Here is a 23,707-nt window from a genome sequence, read left to right on the forward strand (position 1 = left end):
GATATAGTAAAGTGATGGGCAAAGATGAGGCTATGGCCTTCTTGCAGGGAGATGTGAAAAGGTTGAATTTAGTTGCTCGTGTATCAGTTTGGAACTCGGGAGAGAAGTGTTCAGTCTTCTGATTTGCCGTATTTCTCTTGTATGATCTTTTGTAGGATGAGTTTCATGTAAGGTTGCAGATACTTAGCAAATGCTGAATGAAATAGGAATTAAGCACATAAATACCCGTTTACAACTTGAATTTTGTTGCTCTTCAGGTGAGATCAAGAAAAGCATTTTAATGCCTAAACTGGAATTTTGGTATAATTTAGGTGCTTAAGTCTAATTACCAGTTCCCCCAGTAAACACTCAAGTAAGTGATTTAAAATTACTTAAGTATTCATTAGCAACACTGATTAAGCACCTGACATATTCTTATATATGTATCCACAGATATATTGCTATGGTGATGGAGGTAACATTTACTTTGGAACCATGGCCAAAATATTCTGTTCCCAGGTGTTTGGGGGCATGATTGCCTTACCAGAGCAGAGCACACACATGTAGCTACTACTGAGTTCCCTATACAGCCCTGCTGCCAAAATTTCATCTAAAACTGCAGTTAGTGTTGGAGATAGCTCTCTAGGGCACATTACTTGATTACATTTGTAACACCCAAGTTAAGTGGCTCTTGCGCTCTTAGGGAATTCAAACCTTTGTTTCCAAATAATGCTGTAGAAAGAAATAAGAGACCCTTTCCCTCTTCTGGCAGGTTGTGCCATGGGGTAACTGAAAATGTGATCTTAAAGGTCTTTTTCAACCTAATTGATTCTATGATTCTATGTCAGGTTCCTGGATCCATTCTGAGAGAACTAGCAGGAAAAATCATGGCTCCATAGTTGAGGGTATTTGTCTTTTGCTTATATGTGCATGTTCTCATTCTTTCTGATTCTCTGTCATATGTTCTCACTCACTTTTCTGACTCTCTTCCCTGCTGGAAGCATGGGCAGAAAGCACCCACACAGAGGCAAATATTTTTGCTCCCTTTGTTGGGGTTGCGATTGTCCAGCCCCAAGGAGGATTGTCTCTTTCCCCTATCAGTTGCCTTAAAAACTGAAGTATCTGAGACTAGGCAAAGGTATGTTCCTACCTCATCATCAGAGCTGTAAGGTGCTCGATTTCCTCATGAGTACCTAAAATAAGACTTTTTTTGGTAGAATTATACAGAGGTATCATACTTCAAACACTGACATTTTCTTATATGCTAATAAGATTGCAGATTTTTGTGGCATGATTCATGTACTTCTTTACCTTAGGCAGTTGTAGAGCAAAAGTTATCAAAGTATCTAAGTGCCGGGATCTTAAGACTTCATTGTTACTGCGCTCTAATAATTTTCACATCAAACATTCTCAGTTGAAAAGTAAAAAGATTATTTTGTTGCTGATGCTGTTATATACCCTGCAAGCTCTGGGAATATGCACACAAGCTTTGGCATTTCTTTTGCAGTTATGCCTAGAAGTTCCTCTCCAGATATCTGCTGTGTGATGGTATTATAACCAGTCTAAACTAACTTCAGGCATTTGTATGAGCTCACTGGTTTAAAAGGACCATTCGCCATGATTCTGGCAGATATTGTTCTTGCCTTTCTTAACGATTAGGAGCATATTGCTCTCTAGTTTTAGGAAGGTGCCTGAGTGGCTTATCTGCCAGTAAGCAAGAGAAATGAGAGTTGAGACTACAGCAGGAAGCAATTTTGTAAGCCTTTGAGGCCAAGTAGACTAGCTGTGTACATCAAGATTACATAAGGCTGGAATTGTTTATACGTTACTGCAAAGAGCATTAAGTCCATAGGCATTCTGGTTTTTTGGTGCTAGAATTTGATTTTCATTTCTTATATTTTATTTGCTTGCATTTGGTCTATTTATTTTGTCCATAGTACCTCAGCAGGGATGTACAGTCAAAATATACAGTTGACACTGGTTTTAACTAAATGAAACAGAAAGAAAAACTTTATTAATGTGAGAAGCAGAATCCAGTTTGGTTCTATCTGGACCTGTGCTGATTTTCTGTTGCAAGCACGAATAAAAATTCAGTAGAAAATAAGTAGATTTATATGTACATATATCAAGAAAAAGAGTACAAGCATTTTCCATCAAAGTTGAAGCACTTAGGACTGACCAGGGAAGAAATCTCTCACATGAAAGGTGTAACTGTTTGGAAGAAATTTCACTGACCTGAAGCACACATGGAGCTTGTTCAATAGGAACTAGAATCAGGTTGCAGAACAGACCTGCTGTCCGTTATCAAGGGGTTTCTGCAGAATTAATGATGTGGGGCTGGTATGCTTGGGAGAGAGTGATCACAGCAGCTGTTCATGGTGGTAAGGCAAGTAAAGGTTTCATAATACTGAACAGTAGAGTTCAGGGATTGTGCACTAAGTGTTCATGGTGCCATTGACTCCAACCTGATACCTGGCTGTGTTTGACTTAAAGCATATGCAGCAAGTTTGCTGTGTGGGAATGTACGTATATATGTATATATATACACACTTGTGTGTGTGTACATACAAAAATGCATACCTCTCTAAGTGTACATCAAGTGTAGCAGTTTACTTTCTCATTTCCCTTTTTGATCTAAGATGGCATATTGCTTTATTTGCTAAAGCAGACCTTCTCTTTGTCTTTTATGTGGTTAGAAGTAAGCAGATTTCAGCGTAGCATTGGGCACCTGAGCTAGCTTTGTCTGAAAGGATGGAGTAGCTAAAGCAGTGTCAGTATGAAGTTCATGGTTGATTCAAATAACCATTTCCATCACCAAACATTGTCAGTTTAGGTCATATTGTCAAATTATCCATTGTTAGAATAAGCATTTCTCATTGTGTGAATTTTCCCTTCTGTTTTTATGTAGCAAAAAAACACGTGCATGTATATATATATATATGCTTTCATATTACCGTGTGAGGCACTACCAAATTTATCATGTTCTCTGTATTTGGGCATCAGGATATTGTGAGCAAAGTCTGTAGAGTACACAAAAGGAATGTCAGTTGGCCTTTCTGTTGCTTTATTTCTAATTGTTTCTCTGCCCTGTTTCTGTATGTCTGCAGCAAAATGAGCCACTCTGGCACTTTTTTGCATACTTTTGTTAGAACTCTACCTTTTTCTTCCTCTTCTACCCATGCAGCGCATTGTGTGAAGCTTTTTCTAGTATGGGATATATATCCTATGAAGCTTTGACAGTACGTTCTTGGTTTCGATGCGTTTTGCAAATGTTCATAGATCAACCAAGTGGTATGCTGGCCAAGACAGATGCTGAGCGAACAGTTGGTAAGTGTTCACATTTCCCTAATGTTTGCAGTAGCGATTCTATATTGCAAAACTGGCAAACATTTTCAGCTAATTACAAAATGTATTTTTGTTTGTATTCCTTTACTTTTACCTAATTACAAAATGTGTTTCTTTTCGCCGCTTGTGCTATTTATTGATAGTTTGCCTGCTCTGCATATGACAAATTTATCACAAACAAAGATAAAAGAGCTTGTTTCCTTGGAAGCAAAGAACAAAAACTTGCTCCCAAGGAGACAAGCTATTTTCCCCCCATGGAGAAACTGCTCTGAAAAAAGTGAAAATCTGAAGTAAATAGTCAGAAATCACGCTGTGAATACCTAAAAGAAAAAGCAAAGAAAAAAAAATCAGTTGCAATTAATTCTTCCCTCTTTTGTATTGGATATTTTGCTTTCTTAGAGCAATACTTAATCACTTCTTCTATAAAACAGTGCAGTTCTATTTATCTGTAGAATACATCTTCCAGTGACTGTTTTTTCATATACATTTTGTAGATTTTGAAGAAAGCCATCAGTGAAATTAAAGATTTTGTTATCCATACTTAAAACTATTAATTCTCTTATAACTGTATTAGAAAAATAACTACTTTGGACACACATTCTTTGTCTAGAGTGGTGCAGTCTGTTGCAGAATCCTTGTATTTTAGACATTTTGAAAGCATGTTTCATTTTATTATTTTGGGACTAAGATAAATTGGAAAGCACAACTGTACACTGTATTTACTCCTATGCCCTCTTGTAACAACCAGGGAAAGCCTATATGGAGCAGCTGACTGAAATGACAAGACTGATCTTCAAGCTCTCAGAAGTACAAAACATTCTTTCAAAGGCTCATGTAGAAGAGTCAGTTTTCAAGCAAGACCCTAAAAATGCTCTTGTCCAATTCATTAAGGTACTGTACATCTCTGCTAGCCTCACAGGACAATTATAGTGAAAAGGAACTTTCTATCAGATTTTTGCACGTACAGAAAGAAAATAATCACACAAACTTCGTAAGAAATATAGTAATTTCATTTGTATTTATTTCAGTCTTTTTGTTTTCTCAGGCTGTTGGTAGAACTTACAGCAGCCTTCAGACACTCCCCGAGAAATCTGCCATGGTAGCAAAGACTCTGGAGTATTTAGGTGATGTATTAAAGAATGTAAAACCTTACCTGAAAGTAAAAGGACCTCCAGAAGGTCTGCAGCTTACATATCGGATCATAGGTAATTATTTTGCAACCCCTGTTAGGAAATAGTTTTGCAGAATCAATGAAATGTGACTTTTTATATTTTTATATATATAATAATTTTATATATATATACTGTCCATTTTAATGGTTTAAAAAAAGCAAAGTCACCAAGTTGTTACAGTTAGATATTTAATTTTCTTCCACAGATTTTCTTTGGGTTTTATCCTGATATCTAATCTCCTTGGTTTTTTTGTTGTGTTGCTTTGTTTTTAATTATTCCCGTAAATCAATATTTAAGATGTTTTCATGTCTTTTACTACTGAAAACTGCCTGGTTTCCCTAAACAAAAACAGAAACAATCACAAGACAGTGAAGCAGTGTTATGACAGGCTTTCTTTTTAGTTATGAAAACATAATGAAGGTTTAAAAGACAAAAAAAGCCCAGTTGGGTGTAATTCAGTCACTTCTTCACCTTCTGTGGGCTTGTTAAATTGTAAAGACAGAGCAAGAAATTTACCAAATCTAAACACCTCCCTCCTGTGTTCAGACTGTCTTCTGCTGTCCCCTACATCACAGCAGTGATAGTAGAAGGAGTACTTCTAGCTGGAATGAGCACATTTCTTTCAAAGCAGAAAGCATTAACAACGTTATTAGAAGTATTGTTAAGTGATTGTTCTCTTTCTCTGTGATTGATCATTGTGTTTTCTTTCACTCCACAAGATTAATGTTGTTTAGTGTTGGTTTTAGGGATGGTAATGAATGACTTTTATTGACTAATAATATCTTGTAACAGCCTACTTTTGCTCTTTCATTATTTTCAAAGTCTTAAGCATATTATCTTGGGATACTCCTGTATTTTCAACCCAGCAAACATTTTCGTGCTTCTAATTAAATATAAAGTTAAGAGTCTGTGAGAGCTACTACATGGGAATCCTGTTTTATTGAATCTGTATTTTGAATAATAACACTCGTATGATATATAGAGTTATTTTCTCAAGAAAAATTATATCTCACCTGCATTAAAATTACTCCTCAAAGTTAGGGTATTTACATATCAATATCTTTTTACATTTTTTTTACAACTCAGAAAGAATATCTTAAAACTGGCTCAGAGCTATATACATGAGAAATTAATGTGTTGAAAATCAGAAAGATGCTCTTTGAGGTTCTCTCCTTTCATGAACTAGGAGTGACAAAGGTCTGGAGAAACCATACTGGCTTAAAGGAGTTGGCTGCCCCACATTTTTTTTAGCCTTCTGAATTAGATGCATTAAAGAGATTTTGAAATATATATAATGTTTTCCTAACATTGAATTGCTGTGTGAGTAGTTGCTGATATGGCCACAGTGTTAGATAAACATGAAGGGAGGGCAAAGGCAGTGTCACTTTGAAAACTCTGATGAATGCACACAGTAAGGTAAATGTTTTAAGTGCACGTGTGCTGATTGCAGTAGTGTTATGTATCAAGTTTAGTTAATTTTTCTGCATGGATGTGGGAGGCTATCCTTTCTTCAGCATTACTGTACTTTTCCTAAAGCAGCTTCACTTCCCTAGAAACTTGTATTGAATCAGTTTAGTACTTTCATTTTGCTGAACTGTAAATGGACTTGGGTTATCTTGACTGGGATTTTTTAAAGGAATACCATGGAATGAGTACATGGGACTTAAATTGCTTTGGGATTTCTTGCAATTTTTTCGTAATTTTTTTTTTTTTTTTTTTTTTGGGTTTTTTTTTCAACAGGTTGTCTGGTAAAGTTCTGGGCACCAATACTGGCTACTTCCAAAGCACAGCAACTCTTGTTCCGCATCGTGGATTGCTTACTGCTGCCACACTCTGTGCTCCAGCAGGACAAAGAGCTGCCTGTGGCTTTGCTGTCTTCCATCCAGGAAAGCCTACCTCTTTATCTTCAGGTAAATGTCTGAACTCTATTATCAGCAGACAAATGTGTCTTCAGGAGAAGATTCATATTGCAAAAGGTGGTGGTTTTTTTCCCTAATCAAAACAAGCGCTGACTGAATTTAGAGAAGCAGCAAGAGGAGTTTTTTCTTCTTGTAGAATCAGAAGGAAAAATGCCACCTTTTCCTCTTGTTGCATGCAGTTAGGCTGTGGTACACTCCAGAGCTGCTAGTCTAATCGCTTTATACATAAAGCTTTTAGCCAACCTGCTGTTTACACTGGTCTGATATGAGAGATTTCTGAAGCAGTGGATCAAATAATCTTAGTATGTAGCAAGACCCTTGTTGGGATGACAAAGCAAACAGATGTTTTAAGTCATCCTTGACTTGGCTAACGTGGGTAATTAAAGATGAACAGCTCTTTTTTTTCATTGCCCTTAGGAACTTAAGAAACTTCTCTGTATGTCATGACACTGTTTTATCTTAATAGTTTGAGAATATGTTTTCCTGAATCAAGTTCCTGCTGCTTACACTTACATGACTAAAGCCTTGCCTGTTATTCCTCCTATTCTTCCCTCAACTTACCTGTCACTCTTGAAACTATAAGGCTTGTAGAAAAAGACTAAATCCTTCTGGTGAGGAAAAGAATTTTTTTTTTTTTTAAATAAATTACATGTTTTTCCTTGTAAATCCCTGGGTCTTCTTTGCTTGCTATTTTCTATTTGCTCTTAGTCTTCATTTTGATTGCAGCCTTAACTGATCATTTTACAGGATTGTATTGTGAAACAATGCAGGGGTGACAATCTAAACAGCCCTTGGATTTATTCCTTTAAAAGTCGCACTGTGATCAATGGCATGTCACATGGAAGTGAATATGATTATATAATGATGTGCAAAATATGACTTTCTTTGCTGCTCTGTAGGTATTTTCAGAAGCTATAAACATGTAGGGCCATCTGGACACTGGTATTACTACAGAGTGTGACTGCCTGTTTGCTAATTTAGGATTTCAGTCGGAGAGCACTGTTTCTCTGTAGTCTGAACATACGGATGTAGAGTTAAGATGAAAGCACTCCAGTTGTTTTGAAGTCCAAGTGTTGTGGACCTTTGTTTCCTGTTTTCTTTGTCAGTCTCTGACTTCCTGACCTCACTGTCCTACTCTTCAGCAGTCTGCTGCATAGTCCATGTGCTTTCTGGCTAAGCTAGGTGATCTTACTGGCCAAATAGTCTATTTTAGACAGTTGCTGCTTCTAGAAAACAAGTAATTCTTTAATTTGACAAAAGCTTCCGGGGAAAGAAGACGAAGAGAAGACTTCATTTTCCCTGTTTCAATATGGAACTTCTACATTTTATGAATTGTATTTACAAAGTTGCAACATTTTTAAGAGCTTCAAAATGCTTCATTCGTACCAAAATACTTTCTTCCCCTTTAATTGGGAAGTGGAAAAATTCTGATTTAGAATCAACGTGAAAATATTTTAATATCAGTTTTAAATTCTCTTAGGACTGCTTCTGAACTCCTTTCAGATCAATGGATTCTAGGCTCTCTCTGACTTCTCAGGTTATTGTTTCACAGTTGGCTTCAGCTAAGTTGGCTTAGGGCTAAATTCATTCCCTTTCACCCTCATGTGCATTCCCATTTAATTTGCTTTAATGATTCTGTGAATAGCAAATTGTGAGCTGATTCAACTAGTAACTAGCCCACGAAACAAACAAACGAAAAAACAAACCCCAAACCAGAAAACTGATAAAACACTGTTTGTGGGAGGGAAAGCATGTAAATGTGGTGGGAGGAAAGGCAGATAACCAGCATCCTCTGGGAGTAATCCCACCTTGACTAACTTAAAACTACTGGCTCTTCATCAGGGACTGTAGCAATAAGACAAGGGGGTAAGGGGTTCAAACTTAAACAGGGGAAGTTCAGGTTAGACATAAGGAAGAAGTTCTTTACTGTGAGGGTGGTGAGGCACTGGGATTGCCCAAAGAAATGGTAAATGCTCCATCCCTGACAGCGTTCAAGACCAGGCTGGCCAGAGCCTTGGGTGACATGGTCTAGTGTGAGGTGTTGCTGCCCATGGCAGGGGGGTTGGAATTAGATGAACTTAAGGTCCTTTCCAACCCTATTCTATGATTCTATTTATAATTCTATGGTGAAATGTGTGTTCAGGCTCTCCTTGGGTGGCTGCCCTGGGTCTGGTGCCCATTCATGGAAGTGGAGCAGTGGTATTTTAGTGCAGGAGCCTTAATTCACCCACCTTAATGTCAGATAAACGTTGTTCTATAGCTCTGTCCCTGTTAATACTACAGTTTACAACTTAATCCTTTGGCAGTTACATGAAAATAAAGAAATAGGAATTTGGACACCATGCAAAATATCTTGTTATACATGCAGATTCTTTATTCATAGTCAGAGCATAAAAGCCCTTGAGTAGCATTTCTACTCAGAGGTCTTTTTGTTTCCTTTTTTTCCTTTTTGCAGCCTCCTGAAAAGTTCCAGGCTCCTTCTCAATCTGCTTTTCTTGTCGTGCATTCTCCTTCTTCAGCTCCTTCAGCCTGGGCTGCTCCTCCTTTGTCCAATAAAACCTCCTTAAATATTCAGAAAACATCATTTTGCAAGCAATGGTTTGCAAAACTTCCCTCTTTCCAGAGTTTTAGTAACTAATCTTAATGTGGTTTATTTGATCCTTTTATGTGGGTTTTGAAAGGATTTGAAATCAGTCTTTGTAGCAGGTTATTAATTTCACACATTCGTTGATGCAGCGATGGTATGAAATCCTATAGAATTCCTGAATTGTGTAGAAAAAGATTCCCTAAACAGTCACATACCCTGTGTAATGGTAATGCAGCTGGCCACACAACTTGGGCAGCAGGGTATGAAAGGATAGTGTTGTCGCTCTACTATACTGTGAGAGGGCACCGCCTTTGTTCATCACCCTGTAATGAACACCCTATAATTGTCACCCTACAATTGTTCATCTTTTAGGACATCATAGGAAGCTCCTTCTCCCCCAACAGCATTGTTTATTGCTATCTTCCCAATTCATCAAAACTGGTGACTTTGTGTCACCTTCCTTCACCACCCCAAACCTACACATTTATTTTTAATAGCTCAAAATTAACAGGCTTTGTTTAATTTCAAATTTGTTTAATTAACAAGCACAAATAATTGTCAAATGCACTAATTAAGGCCAGCCATTGCATTTCTCTCTCCCCAGTTCACACTGACTGTATTTACTTGTTCTGTTTGTGTTTACTGTATATATAAATTTGGGCTATACAGGTCTGCCTTTTGACAGATCTTGGGCAACTGGGCTGTTCTCCACTGTACGTTGAGCTTATCTAGAAGTTTCCTTCAAACTGAGTCACTGGTGTTGCCTTGTCAAAATAGCTTAGTTCTAGCAACTTTTAAACTAGTATTTTTTCTTTCTTGCCTAAAGGGTTACTGTCTGGCTGTTCTTTCTTTCACTTGCATCATCTGTTTAGTTAGTGTTTGGTGACCTATGAACGATTTTGTTGGGATACAGTATCAAATTTGTCCTCAGAGTGGTTTGAATAATGGACTTCGGGATATAAAACATCAATAACATGAATGAACAGCCATTTTATAATTTTATGGAAGTGTTCTTAAATATGAGATAGTGAGACATGCAAAATCTAAGACTGGGTATTTTGTCACTGAAAAAAGAAGTTGAGCTGATTTGTGTGATAGGGGATTGCTGAAGCCTACCATGGGAAATTTCAGATTGAGATTGTGCTTGGATGGATTTTTTGGGGAATTATTTTAAGGACTTTTAGGACGTATTTATCAGTAATATGAAAAAGAATGGAAGCGGTGTACAGGACTTATTTTGGAGAAGAAATAATAGTTTAAATATATCTTGTGGAATACGGTGTGGGTGCATGGAATAAGCATAATATACATAATGATGGGAAAGGTAAGATACCCTGCTTGATTTATCAGCATTGATCCTGTCCAAATACAGATGGTTGATTGCTGTCTAAATACAGGAGAGTGTTGAAAGAGCTTAATTCTAAGTAGTGCGTGGCACATACATTTTCCAGTGATTTTAATGGGTCTGTGCAGGCTCAGCAGTTGTCAGAGATCAGACCTTAAAAGCCCTCCTGTGAGCCACATCTGTGGTCCGATATTTGAGCAAGCTTATTAATACATTTTGTGAATTATAGTATGTGTTTAATAGGAATTGTACAACATTAATTGGCGAACAGCAGATTTATTCCAACAGCAGGACTGATATTATAAGTCATCATTAGATAGCTTGGCATTTCTGCAGTGAATAGTTCCAGTAATCCATACTAATCGGTTCTTCGCTCTCCACAGGTGATTTACAGATATATGGATAAATCAGAAGAAAGAGGCAGCTCTGGCCACAAAAGGTTCCTGCAGTGAGCACACACAGGAGTCAGTTGCCTTTCTGCTAAAATGAGGAGCAGATGTTGTCATGCCCCTCTGCTCCCCTTAAAAATTCTTTGCGTTTTTTTCCCCTTCTCTTTTTAACCTCAGAAGATAGCTAAAGAACATGGCTAAGAAAAGGAGAGCGGCTCTATCAAGCCTTTAAAGTCCATCTGCTTTGTAGGGATTGTCCTAGGGGTCAGATGTGACTGATCTCAGATCTCTGGTCCAGAACTGCAGTTCAGTAGCATGTGTTTCTTTTCTGTCTCACGTGAACAGTAGCTTCCTTCATCTCTGTTAATTACTGGTGGGATTAAAAAGAAGAAAGTTCCATGTTATTTCCTTGTAATCACATCCTTGGCCAGCACTGCCTGTGATGTTTTGCCATTATACTAGGAGATTTGCAGCTACTGTGCAGTGTTGGTAATTTATCCCTTGTGCCACTTGGAATATGGTGTGGTCGGACCTTGTGCAGGTCTGTTGCTCTTTGCACTTTGTAAGAAAAAGGAGGAGTCCAAAATAAAGGACATGGTGTTGAGCTATGGGCTTTCTTGTCCAAAAGGGAAATCCAAGTTCTTCTCTGGAAACTTTTAGGGAACAGTAGAATCATCAGAGTCAAATATGTGATGATTCTTCCCTGAACACCTTTGGTGCTGTGGATGTGCCCTTCCTGTGTGAGGACTGATGTGTGGATTTTTCTACTATGTAGAAGAGAAGGTTTTTTTGACTTGGGGGTGTTTTTCTGGCTCCTAACGAAAAAGAAGGCAACTTTTATCACTGGAAAAAAGAACTGAATTAGTATCTTGGAAACTGTTAGTGCTAATCTTGTAACTTTCATTAAGAAAAAGTTATGAGGATCCTTCTTCAAGTGAGAATTTTGTTATTACTATGTAGCTTTAAAAAGAAGACCTTTTTTGGGAGGCAGCATCTCTGCCTGACCCATCAAAAAGGAGCCTAGAATCTTTCCTAAAGAAAAGATAAGCTTACAGAAAAAAAGATGTTTTCTTTTTTAATGTTTTTTTTTACAAGTTAACAGCTCTCCTCACAGGATTTCAGGAGCCCTCTCAATCCTCATCAGATAACCAAAGAAAAAACATCAGTAGTTAACTTGTGTCCTTTTTTTAACTCTAGTCAAGAAGAGTATCTCTCAGTAATGCTCTTGGCAGTGTGTTGTTTTGTTGGTGGTGGGGTTTTTGTTTGGTTTGATTTTCCTTTAATAATTTCCTTCTTTTTCATATTACATCTCTCCCAATCCCCCACCCCCAGAAGTTAGAATCAGTTTACTTCAACTCAGAAAATGAAAATGCTTTTACAAAGGGTCGGGCTAGGTTTGTTGCTCCATCTTCAATTGAAACTATTGGAAGATCTGCAAAAATTATTCAGTGTTCCTTCAGATAATCTAAACTCTAATATTTTTTGCTATTTATTGCACCTATTAAGGATAATTGGGATCGTTTCTTAAAAATAGTAACTCTTATTATTTAATCATAACTGATTTCTTCCCTCTTTTGTTGACACTGTGTGGCATTTGTTGATCCTCAATTTGAAGAACTGTCTCACTTCAGTAATTATTGTCAGTTCTTCATAGGTGTTACGTTCTTCATTTATTCCTACAGGTGTCCTCTGTAAGGTTGTGATGTTCTTTGTGTCCCTTTTATCAGGTAGATTCATACTCTTTCTCACAGATTTGTTTTCTTCCCGTAGTGTTACAACAGTCTAAAGAGTGCCAGTTCTGATTTTGGGACTATGGAATGTTTTCTGTCTTTTTCAAAGTGCTGTACTGTAGAAAGCACAGGCAGCAACTCTTCTTCATGGCTGCTGCAACATCGTATTGAAAACACCAAACACTCAGCCTTACATACTAAATGATCTGTCATCTGTAACAGTCGGAGCCTGCTCGCCAAGCAGTGTTTTTAAGAATTCTGATATAGTAGCAGCAGCTTTTCCCTACAAAATTTTGCCGCATGTACACAAAAGGAGAAGAGAACGTGAACTGTTGAGCAAAGCCCCAGTTCAGGAAGTGTGGCGTTTATTATTGGGACTCAGCAAAATTTCTCAGGAGCTCTAGAATTATGGGAAGTTAAACCCTAACCAGGCATGTCTGTATTCAAGAGGGCCACCTATAGCAAGTCTTCAGGCATGTCCTGAAGCACCTCATTCCTTGAAAGCTCATATTTCCTGTGTTTGTTTACTGTGGAACCAAAAGTGGGAACTGCCCATTACAAGGAAGTGCCAGGAACACCCTTAGCTATGTCTCAGCCTGCTTTTTTTTTCTGAAGAATTATTCTGTCATGTTCATGCAGATGAGTGTAAATGAAAATGTTTTTGGGGAGGGAGTCCCATGTGAAAAGCTACAGAAATACTCCTTGTATTATAGCTTGTTGTGAGCTATTCATTCCTTCATTAGGGGAGTTAGCTCACCTCAGCAAGCACCAAGATTCAGGCAGGTACTCCTCCTGCCGCAGCTGGAGTCTGAATTGCGATGCTAGTGGGAGTCTGAAGTACTGTTGAAGTTGCTGCCTAGGGAACTCTATGCTTGAACTTCTTTTATGCCATTATTCTTGTTGGACAAAACTACTGTGAAAACCGAATTCTCAAGAGGCTTCTGTTTGTGCCGCTGACTGTGACCCTTCTGATAGGAGATCACTGCAGGTTTTTATTTTTTCTTAGTGATTTGTTCTTCTTCCTTTCAGCAATCAAAGGAAGGGGAAGGAAACTCTTAACTTTCACAGCAGCTTGTACCAGTAACAAGAATACTCTTTTTTCAGAGATGGTACCGTGCGTATGTGGTATAACTACAGGTAGCGTTCAGCTATGCACTTTCTGGGCAAGCACTTTCATTACAGATTTCTCTCTGGATCAATATAGCTTATATTGAATAAATGACAGCAGATTTAGCCTTATCTTAAACAGATTTTTAAAAAAACACTAAATCCCTTATAAATGGTGCCTAATTTACTCTAATTTGTTCATGCCATGAGCAAGATTTTTCATGTCAGACCACAATTCTAAGTGCTTATTTTTCTGCTATGTCATTCCTGCAAAAATTTCACATGGTGCTTTACAAACAGATGAGGTATTCTCTCTCTCCCTTCATAAATCTTACCTGACTAATGTGCTTTGTTTGACCGCATACAGGGTTGAAAAAGAAATTAGGAGCTCTTGGGCACAGAGGTGGTTTCTCAGGTCTGAGATGCCAAGGTTTTATTTCAAATTTGAAGGGGAGATTGTGTGTCCCAGAGCTTTTCTTTCGATGTATTAATTGATCTAGTAGAAGATCTTGTTTTCTTTACAAGTCTTGCCCTGGCTCTCTCTTCATATGTAGACCATCATATTTGCAGCAAATTACTGATGCTTGTTTGTGTGTGTGCAGCAGTTTACAGCGTGTGTATTTACCCCACTTTAACAAGTTCAGTTGCTAAATGAAGATTTATTCAAAAGTATTGTTAAAAATGTATTTTATTTCTCATTTTCTGACATTTTCCTCTACAGGGCCTGTCTTTTATATGTTGCCAGTCCCAAACACAGGGTGCTTATTTAAATCAACTGCTTGGGAGCATTATTCAGCATTATTTTGGACGATTTCTCCCTTCCTCTCCATCTGTGCTTGGAGCCAACCAGCATCCAATGCTGACTGCTTTATGCAGTTCCATTACAGCTGCCCAGATGCTCCGTCTACGGAAGACCACTCTGCATGTCATAAAGTAAGGACCACTGAAATAAAAAAACATCACTTATTCAGATCTCACAAATAACTAAGGGGAAAAGGAATGCCACTGTTTTCAGTTAACTGATAGTTTGGCTGTGGGAAAGGCTTCCAAGTTGCTGGGCAGGGAGCAAAGGAAAGAGAACGTGTATACATCAGGAGAGTAAAAGTGGGAAGATCTGGTGACCAATGAGAGTGCCATTGAGGGTAAAGATCCTGGACTAAAAGAAAAAATGTCACATGGGATCACATGAAAAACAAGTATTTTTCTAGAAAAGTTACACTGCAATATACATCATCATAGATTTGTGTCTCAGGCTGTATTTAGGGTCACAGGGTTGCAGTGCTTACAGTTGGAAAAGGGAAATGCAAAATCTGGTGTGTGGGAATGAAGAAGAAGATGTAAAGGGGAGGAGACAGTACTTGTTCACTGTGCTGTCACTACTCGCACGATGTCAACAGCAGCTCTAAATGCCGATTCTCTGCTGCTGAAAGGATGAAGCTTTGTTTTATGTAATGCAGAATAGGCAGCAAGCTGTACTTTTTGTCTATGTTGGGAGAGGAATTAAGCCCCTTCAAATATATGGTTATTGCTTTTATCCATGGTAATTGTATTTTTGTTTGTTGAAGAGTCTGTATACATGTTGATTAAAAGAATCTCAGTGTTGATCTTAGGCAAATATGATAAGGAATCCTGTAAATAAGGCCTGTATTATAACTTATTAAGGGAATTCGTTAAGATTTTGCAGTCTTAGTTCTGATGTGTTTTTAAGTTATGAACACTCAAACTTCATCATCTTAATAAAGTTGGTTTGAGTGTGTGCATGCACGTGTGGATTGAGAGTGGAAAGAAAGCTCTGAAACTGTAATGGCACTTGGTGACTTGTAAGACATTAAATGTTCCTTAGTGATCTGGGGAGAATCTTAGAACTGAGCAGCAGTCTGATTTACAAACTGCTGGGTGGCCAGGAGACAGCCACTAGGTCTATATGTAAATACATGCAGAGTTCACTAGCCATATATAAAAATATAGGAGTGTTGCAGCCTTTGTTTGCCAAGTTATACCAGTGCTCTGAAGCTGTGCAATGGGATACTCGGAACCCTGAAAGTCAGGTTTCTTTTGAAAGTTGTAGCAGCACTCCTCACTTTTAACAAGGATGGTGGGTTTTGATGCATTGCTCGGTAAACATGCATGCCTTGCTTGAGTATTGGTGGTACCTAATATTCAATATCTAAAAAGGTTTTTTTAAGGTTCTGGGAGTGCTCTTGCTAACTGATGAATAAATGCTGTGTTCTTTTTACCTGCACTCTTCTCTCCTGAATGCTTCAATTTAAACTTACTGTCTTCGGATTTCAGTAGTTTGTAATGTGAAATCAACAGTAGTTCAGATTCTTGTACCCTTTCGCAGAAAAATATCAAATCAAGCTGTTCAAATTGGAGCACTTACTATGCACGAATTCAAAATTTGCCTTTCTTGCAGGTTAACAGGTCACCTTTTAATATTTGGGACAAATTTTATACCGGAGATGACAGTGTTAATTCTGGAGGAGCAAAAGCAAACATTGGCTTTCCTGTTACAACATACTGTTGACAAAAATAAAGTAACAGTACCAGTATAACAGCAGAGCTGTTACCACAAGTTAGGTTGTGAGTTGACAAAAGCACATAAAACTAAATAAAGTAATTGAACAACAGTTGTATTTTGGATGTCATTTTAGGGTATTAGAATCTTGATTCCTCCCTTTATTCAATGATGATTTTATGAAGCTTTTCTATTTTAACTTTTGCAGTCAAACTTGGCTTTTTAAGTATAATTGATAGCTATTGTTTCTCACTTCCCTCTCCACAGAAGAGTCAGAAGGCATCCCTGTCCTCTGATATATTGGGAGTCATTGCTAAGACTAAGACAAAGAAGCCATTATTTGAGCTTAGATAAAGATGGAAATCGATCTAATAAGCCTCCTGCTGAAATGTCCCTGTTGTTATAAGGTATATGGTGCTTGCATTGAATGGAAATAACAACTTATAGACTTTGTTCTGGTTTGCTTTGTCTTCCCAGTGAAAACTACTTGCAGTTCAAAGGCAACGCTCCCCCTCCTCGCTTGGCCTCAGTTCTTGCTTTCATTCTTGATGTACTTCAGAGAACCCAGAGCGTTGAGCTATGTGACATTGACTTAGTTCTCCCGGCTGTGTTGAAGTGCTTGGTACTGGTTAACGAGCTACAAGGTGAGCTGCTTGTTTGCTTTAAATACATCCCTGCACACCTGTAAGATTCTTGAACTGCATACCGGTATTTAAGACTCTTAGATGATGTGAATGGGATACTTGGGCCACATAAACTGGACAAGCTTTGTTTTTTCATTAGCTGGGATGCCTGTCTCCAAGAGGCAGAGAAGTCCTACCTCTTTTTGCTCTCTAATGATCAATTTGTGAGGAGTCTGAAGAGCATTTCCATTCTTCCTGTACTTCCCAGCTCATTTCTTCCAGACTTAGTAACCATGGAAATTTTCTGACACCTAAAGGTTTGAGACCAAATAAGACTAGCATATGCTCTCCCCATAGAGGCATCATAAATGGATTAAAAGTAGCTTATTGCTCTCTGAAGGCATCTTTGAATCTTCTTTCTTCTTTTAGCATGCTTTGTTTGGTAGTGAGATCTTCTTTATTTTTAGTTCCTAAAAATGCAGCACTCTGTTCACCCCACAGTTGTATAATGGATGTGCATGTGTGCATAAGCTCAGAATTTCCACTTCTTGCTGCCAGCAGAGGCATTAAGCAAAATGGGGATTCACCTCTGACTTCTCCTGGGAATTTTATCTAATAAAGTACTTTTTTATTCTCGTCTGTGAAAGTTTCAAGGACAAGATATGCTTAGGAAATTGGCTGAATCATCACACACCTTTCTTCCCCCTTTTGCCATCACAGCCGTATCTGCCTGAAGCTGTGAGAGTACCTTCCTTGCAATGTGCTGTGGAGCAGAATAAGCTGAATTTGTTGTGCGGCTGCAGCCACCAGCTCGCCTGCCTGGGCAGGGCTCCACTGTACCCTTGTAGAAACATCCTTGCTGCCCAGTTCCAAAGGGCTGCATCTTGCAACTTAAATAATTATTTGGAAACAATTAAGGGGAAGAAAATAGTGGAGTTTTAGGGGGTTTCTTCCCCCCCCCCCCCAAAAAAAAAGGGAGGGTAGATTTCAGGACAACCCACCATTGAAAGTAAGGAGTAGGTCTCTATAGGTTTAGGCAGGATATAATGCCACAACTGCTTTTCTTTCATTCAAATAGAAATGATTAAAGAATACAGACAGAACTGAAATTTAAATAAAATCTCTATTTCCACTAAGTGGTGTCTCTTTGCTTTCACTTAAAGAGGCCAGAGTGTACTAAAAAATCTGTATGTTTAAAGGATAATGGTGGTGAAAACAAGACTTTTGCATAAATCTGTGATTCGTTCTGTTCTTTATAGCCAATCTAACTAACTGCTCTCACAGTCATTTCCCTTGCATCAAAGTAAGATAAACCCCATTTTTTTCCTCTTATTTAAAAATGTTAGTCTTCATGAAAGACATTCTCCAGATGGTCAGTTCAAGAGCTCTGTGTGAATCTTGTGATTTTTCTTTTACAGTTAAAAAACTATCTACCGACATTGTACAGTACATGGTAGAAGGCTGCCAAGCAGGGTCAGGAGGAGAGCGTGCCACCCAGCTGACTTCTGTATTTAGGTAACCAGAAAATATGCCAATTGGCAGTGAAACTCCTGCAAGCCAATTGACAGCAAACATGTTTTTAAAATAGCTAATTATCCTCAACATACTGCATTGTCACTTGTTTGTGGTATTTAAATAACGCTACTTTTGGCACTGGTTTGAAACACAGCTTGGCCAAAAAGCCAGAGCAAAAAAGTAAAAGAGAGAAACGTACCTGCTTTCTCATGGATCAGGTACTGTGTTGAAGGGTACGCAGTAGACGTGTGGTGCTGCTGTAATGGGAAAATCTCTTCCTGAATGCTGATGATCACTGTTAGGTACTGTGAAAGATGTGCATGCCTGATTTGAAGTGCATATAACGGAGATTAAATCCTTGTATATTAAGCTTAGCTTTTGTTTTAATTTTTTATTATTTGATTTTGTGACCAATAGATAATAGATTATTATAATGTAAATTATACTTATTCCTTACCTCTGCAAAATAAATCCTGTTTCTCACATGGATAAAGTAGAGAATTTCAGACTCAGTCCGAAAGACATTGAGCAGACTGAAGCATTGGTGCTGTATTGGGTCATGGCTGGATGAAAGCTCCAGAGGGACTCACTGAAAGAATGGCTATTTGTGGGCACGCCAGTCTGTACAGGATGTATCACTTACTTTCATGGGATGTGTCATCCTTAGGGTGTGTGTTCTGATTTTAATGTAACCTGTGATCTTTAAAAACCTCAGACCCTTGGGAGACAAATGGGTGCACTTCCATCCCTTCAGTGGTGTTCCCTGCTTCAGATTCAGTGGAGGTATATAAGAAATGCCAGCATTATTTCTGCAGACTTGAATCTAGGTCCCTTGTTTTGTTGGTCTTTTACTTTTTAGTTATATTTTTTTATTAAATAATACGTGTCTGTTTTGCATTCAGACACATTGCAAAGTGAAGTGCTCTGGAACAAGGCAGCCCTGGAGAAACAGCAGCAGAGTCTGCCAATTTGCTTGAAAATAAATGTGTGGGGTTTTTAGCATTAGCCTTCAAAAGCATGGGTTTGTTTAAAGAAAGTATTCCATGTAGAGTATTTCAGTGTAACAATATGAAAATTGCCACGCAGCCAGATTGCTTGTTCGGATTAAACTCTTCAGTTGTTCTTGGCATGTTCTCTGCATCTAGTTTTGACCTCGCATTAAATGCCTCTGTGTCCCCCTCAGGCAGTTTATCCAGGACTATACTGCTGTGTATGATCACCGGGTTTTCAGCATACTAGAAACAGTGGCGGTCTTGGATCAGACATTAGTTACCAGCCTGATTCCCACAATCACACAGTCTCTGAAGGATTCGGAGCACAAACAAGGTCTTGGAAGAAATGCTGCACAGAGGTTGGATTTTTGTTATTGTTCTTTGACTATGAGCAGTAGAGGTTTATTCTCTTGAAAGAAAGCAGTGTTAGACAGCAGCACAGATACTCCAAAATGATTTTCAAGTGTATTTAGCCAGAGATCTCCCTTCACTCAGGCCTTTCATGATTTTAAACCATCTGTATGCTAAGTATTTTCAGCGATGTTTTGATACAAGGGTTTACAAGACCAGTAGAATTTATGGGAAGCCAGGTTGCCACTGCTTACTGTACCTTGTGTTGCAAAACAGACTAAAAAAGGATTCCTGCCCCAAAAAATTTTCCTGTCGGTCCCTGTTTTGGAGAACTGCATGGTTCTTGTGTAAAATTACAGTATAATCAGGTAGGATTTGAGATGTTTGGAAAAGAAATAAGCATAGCTTGATTTCAAGAGTTCTGTCATACTACAGACATACGAGAGCTGTGGGCATCCAGGAAAGGCTGGCCTTCGCTCACCAACTGGCACAGCAGGCTCCCACTTCCTCTGTTTTCCTTCCAAGAGCTTACTTAGGACAGGACTATTTGACTTGTGAATCCATGTGGCATTAGGAGGAAACAGCACATGAGGTGATGCGCACACTGGGACTTCTCAAAGGGTAGATCCTAGTCCCACCTCAGGCTGGAGAAGCTTTGAGGTGTATGTTGGCAGGGCTCAGATTATAAAAATCCCAAAAGATATAGTTGTGCAAGAATGCAACTCATGAGACAGTAAAGGGTAGTCACAGGGTTTTCCATTTAATGAAAAATACATTTAAATCAGTTGTAACCACATTATTCACTTTTTATTATCCTCTACCAAGCAATACATTTGCTTTTATTTAAGGGAATTCACCCAAGGTCAAACTACAGTACCATTATGTGCAGGATTTTCATACTACCTGTATTTATATATATGTGTATATATATGTGTGTGTGTGCGTGTGTATATATGAAAGAAAAAAGTTCAGAAGTTATATTAGCTGCTTATAGCAGTGATGTCCAGTGTTATTACTGCAAGGAGCTAGTATGAAAACTACAGTTTTGTTTGCTCAAGTTAATATTTCATGCCATAGATAGATAATTAGAATAGACCTAAATGTCAGAGGCAGTACTTTAACAATAATTATATTGTCTAGGTTGGAGAGTATTAGAATGAACTTAAGGTGAAAAGCCTTGTCAATACATATGCACTCTCCTGGCAAATCTGCTTGAGTGACAGTCCCTTTCTGAATTCCAGGTTTGTTATAAAATAGTCCTTGCCCTTTGTTGGGAATGATGGTGTAAATCTGTGCCTGTGCCAGCATGCGGCCCTAATGCCAGCAGTTCCCATCACTGTGCTGTAGCATCAGTCACAGAGCTATTTCTCATACAGAAACTAAATAGCAAATGTGATGAATCCTAAATGCCAATCATCTCATCTAGGACTTATTTGCAAACTCCATGTTTTAAAATAAAAAAGTTCTATTTCACAGCGGTTTGCAAAGCAAGTAGCCTTCTAAGCATCTTCACTACACTTCTAGCCATAAACAGTGCAAGCCTTACTCTTATTCCCACCTGGTAACACTGAAAATTTACAACAAAACAAGGAGTTGAATAGATGGGGGGGGGGGGAGAGTTACTGTGTTTTAATATCCCAATATATAAACAATGCCTTTGGGAATTATGTGCTTTTACTCCTAGGATGTGTGAGATTCTTTAAATAACATGTTGCCTTCTTTTGGTTTCTTTTCTTTTTTCCAACAGAGAAGCCTATAAAAGACTCTTATCTTACCTCACAGAGGCTGGACAAAATGAGATACAAAAACTGGAAGATGATACAGGTTAGCAGTGTGCTGGTGACTAATCCTCTCCTCTTCAACATTCTGACACTGTCGATACCTAAAACTACTCTCTATGACACACTAGCCAAGTCCTTTATCTTTACAATGGCAACATATTTATCAATTCTGTTGGTTTTCCCTCCCAGGTTATGTATTAATTTTCATAATTTTAGTGTTATTTGAATGTTGTCATCCATCTGAAGAGGAACTCTCAATATACTATTGAGTGGTAATTGAAAGATATAGCAAGTCTATTACATGTTAAAATGTCTATATAAGCAGAGCCTGTATTGCAACACACGAGAATCATAGTTTCACAACTCAATTCACATTGAGTGAGACCTGACCCTCTTAAAACTGTACTTTTGAAAATCGTATTCAGTATGTTCTTAAAGAAATCATAAATATGTAATTTCTAATTTATTGTTTTAGTAGAATGAGAAACAACAGTGATCTCTAGTACTGAACTTGTGGAATGCAGTACATTCACCTGGAGTTGCATCAGTATGATAGAGCTGTTGTTTGTTAAGAGAAGGCTTGTATATGTTGCACAAAATGTATATAGCTGTCTTACCCTTCCACCTGTATTAAAAATTAAAGTTTTTCAGATTCCAGTGTAAAATCTCTTCTGTTGTCCGTGTGGGTTAATATAAGAAAAGGTAGGTTCAGATTTCCTGTTCTCTTCCTCTTCAATACTGTGTTCTTAAACCCATAATTTCTAGTGATCCCACAATCTTCTTATTACTCATGACGTTGTTAATTATCCATTTAACTTACACCTAGTCTAAGTAAGCGGTGTGAGAAAAAAGAATCGAGGACAGACTTCCAAAGAAAACAACTCGTTTGGGGAAATTATCCCATTTGATTATAAGCTTGTGATGATTCCTGTTTTCCTGGGAGGTTGGATCTTTCAGATATTTTGCTGTGTTAGGGATTACCTTTTGGGACAGCTCTGGCCCTGTAATGCCTGGGTTTTTTCCCCTTGAAGTTCTCAGGAAACTTTCATCAATGGCTGCGGTATTCGAGTTTTCCACTTCCCTCAATAACCTGTATTTCTGCAACTACTTGCTGGACTTTGGGAGTGGTAAGTTTGCCTTCAAGGGCAACAACTGGTGAACAGGCTGCCTGGTTTTTTAATTATTCAAGTTTCAACTTTACAATATTAATGTGAAGTAAAGATTCTTTTTGTGTCTAATAGCCCCACAAAAAATCACTGCGGCTTCTCTTTCGGTACAGTAATCTTATCAAGTTGAACTAGATAATCTTTTCGCCTAAATTGGCTATTGTTACTTCAGATAATGCAGTAACTAAAAGCCTCTTAAGGCTACTTAATAGTGCAGAACATGGACGTTCTTTTCATTATGAAAGTGACTTATTGAACTTGCATTGTAGCTGCTTGTGAGCTGCTGTACCTGGGAGTAGTTTTATTCATCTCAGGAGGATTGTGCTTCTAAAAAGATGCTGCTGCTTTTTTCTTTAATTTTTTTAAAGAAAAAAGTAAATTAAAAAAATAAAAACCTCTGCCAGAAAGATTCATGTAGAGAGATGTCCTCAAAATTCAAGTCCCACTGCACTGTAGAATGCAGAACAGATGCCTGACTTTAGTATTACTTCCCGAAAGTAAAACCTGTGACTTTTAACAGATAGAGCAGATATTATAACAAATTATTTAATGACGTGTTTAGTAGGTGTTAAAAAGACAAGGCTGAAATTGGGGGTGTCCTGTGATACTCAGCACAGGACGTTGTAGCAGGACCCTGTAGGCAGAGCGGGAGACACGGGAAAGCAGAAGCAACTCTGCTGTTAATTCTCTCAGGGCTCAACAGTATGGTGGCATGAAACTTGGCCCCTGGGCAGCTGAAAGCATCACGTTAGGGGTTGTTCAGCAGATCGTTAAGTGTGCAGTGACTTTGGACAGCAGCCAACAAGAAGTTTGAGCAATTCCCTGATGTTAAACTTACTTAATAGTCTTTGCTTCAGAGTCGTTTCCCTGCCAGTGTGTGTATAGGTGGATTGTAAGCATTTTAACATTGAACCAGAACCACGAGATGCCTCTGGTATTGCCAGGAAGTCATATACCCATCTCAGGGGCTCACTGAGAGATAGTCACCTCTGCACTGTGGGTGTGGGGGCTGGCAGTTTCAGACATCTGCTTTCAAGGTTGTACAGGGAAAAATCCAGGGAGCATCAGGACAGAAATTTTCGGCAGACGGCAGAGTGACGATGTGTCACTGCCTTGGATGGTTTATGGGTTTTGGCACCTTTGTATCTCAGAAGCAAGAGGCCACGAGTTACCAAAAGCTTCCACTAG

The 23,707-nt window shown here is 38.4% G+C and overlaps 1 protein-coding gene across 5 annotated transcripts in view; it reads left to right on the forward strand.

Annotated features, from left to right (window-relative positions):
- MMS22L (MMS22 like, DNA repair protein) overlaps positions 1–22,020 on the forward strand; it is a 94,164-nt gene extending 72,144 nt beyond the window's left edge. For 4 of the 5 annotated variants that reach the window (XM_065681190.1, XM_065681191.1, XM_065681189.1 and 1 more), the window contains exons 17-25: positions 3,164–3,306; positions 4,073–4,215; positions 4,370–4,529; positions 6,237–6,406; positions 14,295–14,506; positions 16,569–16,735; positions 18,133–18,229; positions 19,413–19,580; positions 21,320–22,020. In XM_065681190.1, the coding sequence (XP_065537262.1) occupies positions 3,164–3,306; positions 4,073–4,215; positions 4,370–4,529; positions 6,237–6,406; positions 14,295–14,506; positions 16,569–16,735; positions 18,133–18,229; positions 19,413–19,580; positions 21,320–21,401 (1,342 nt within the window). In that variant the 3' untranslated portion in view covers positions 21,402–22,020. Of the gene's footprint in view, positions 1–3,163; positions 3,307–4,072; positions 4,216–4,369; positions 4,530–6,236; positions 6,407–10,730; positions 11,686–14,294; positions 14,507–16,568; positions 16,736–18,132; positions 18,230–19,412; positions 19,581–21,319 lie in introns of those variants that run through there. The other variant, XM_065681193.1, reaches the window with a different exon arrangement.
- Positions 22,021–23,707: the final 1,687 nt, after the last annotated feature.

Source organism: Lathamus discolor, chromosome 5 (assembly GCF_037157495.1).
Source record: "Lathamus discolor isolate bLatDis1 chromosome 5, bLatDis1.hap1, whole genome shotgun sequence".
Classification (NCBI taxonomy): Eukaryota; Metazoa; Chordata; class Aves; order Psittaciformes; family Psittacidae; genus Lathamus; species Lathamus discolor.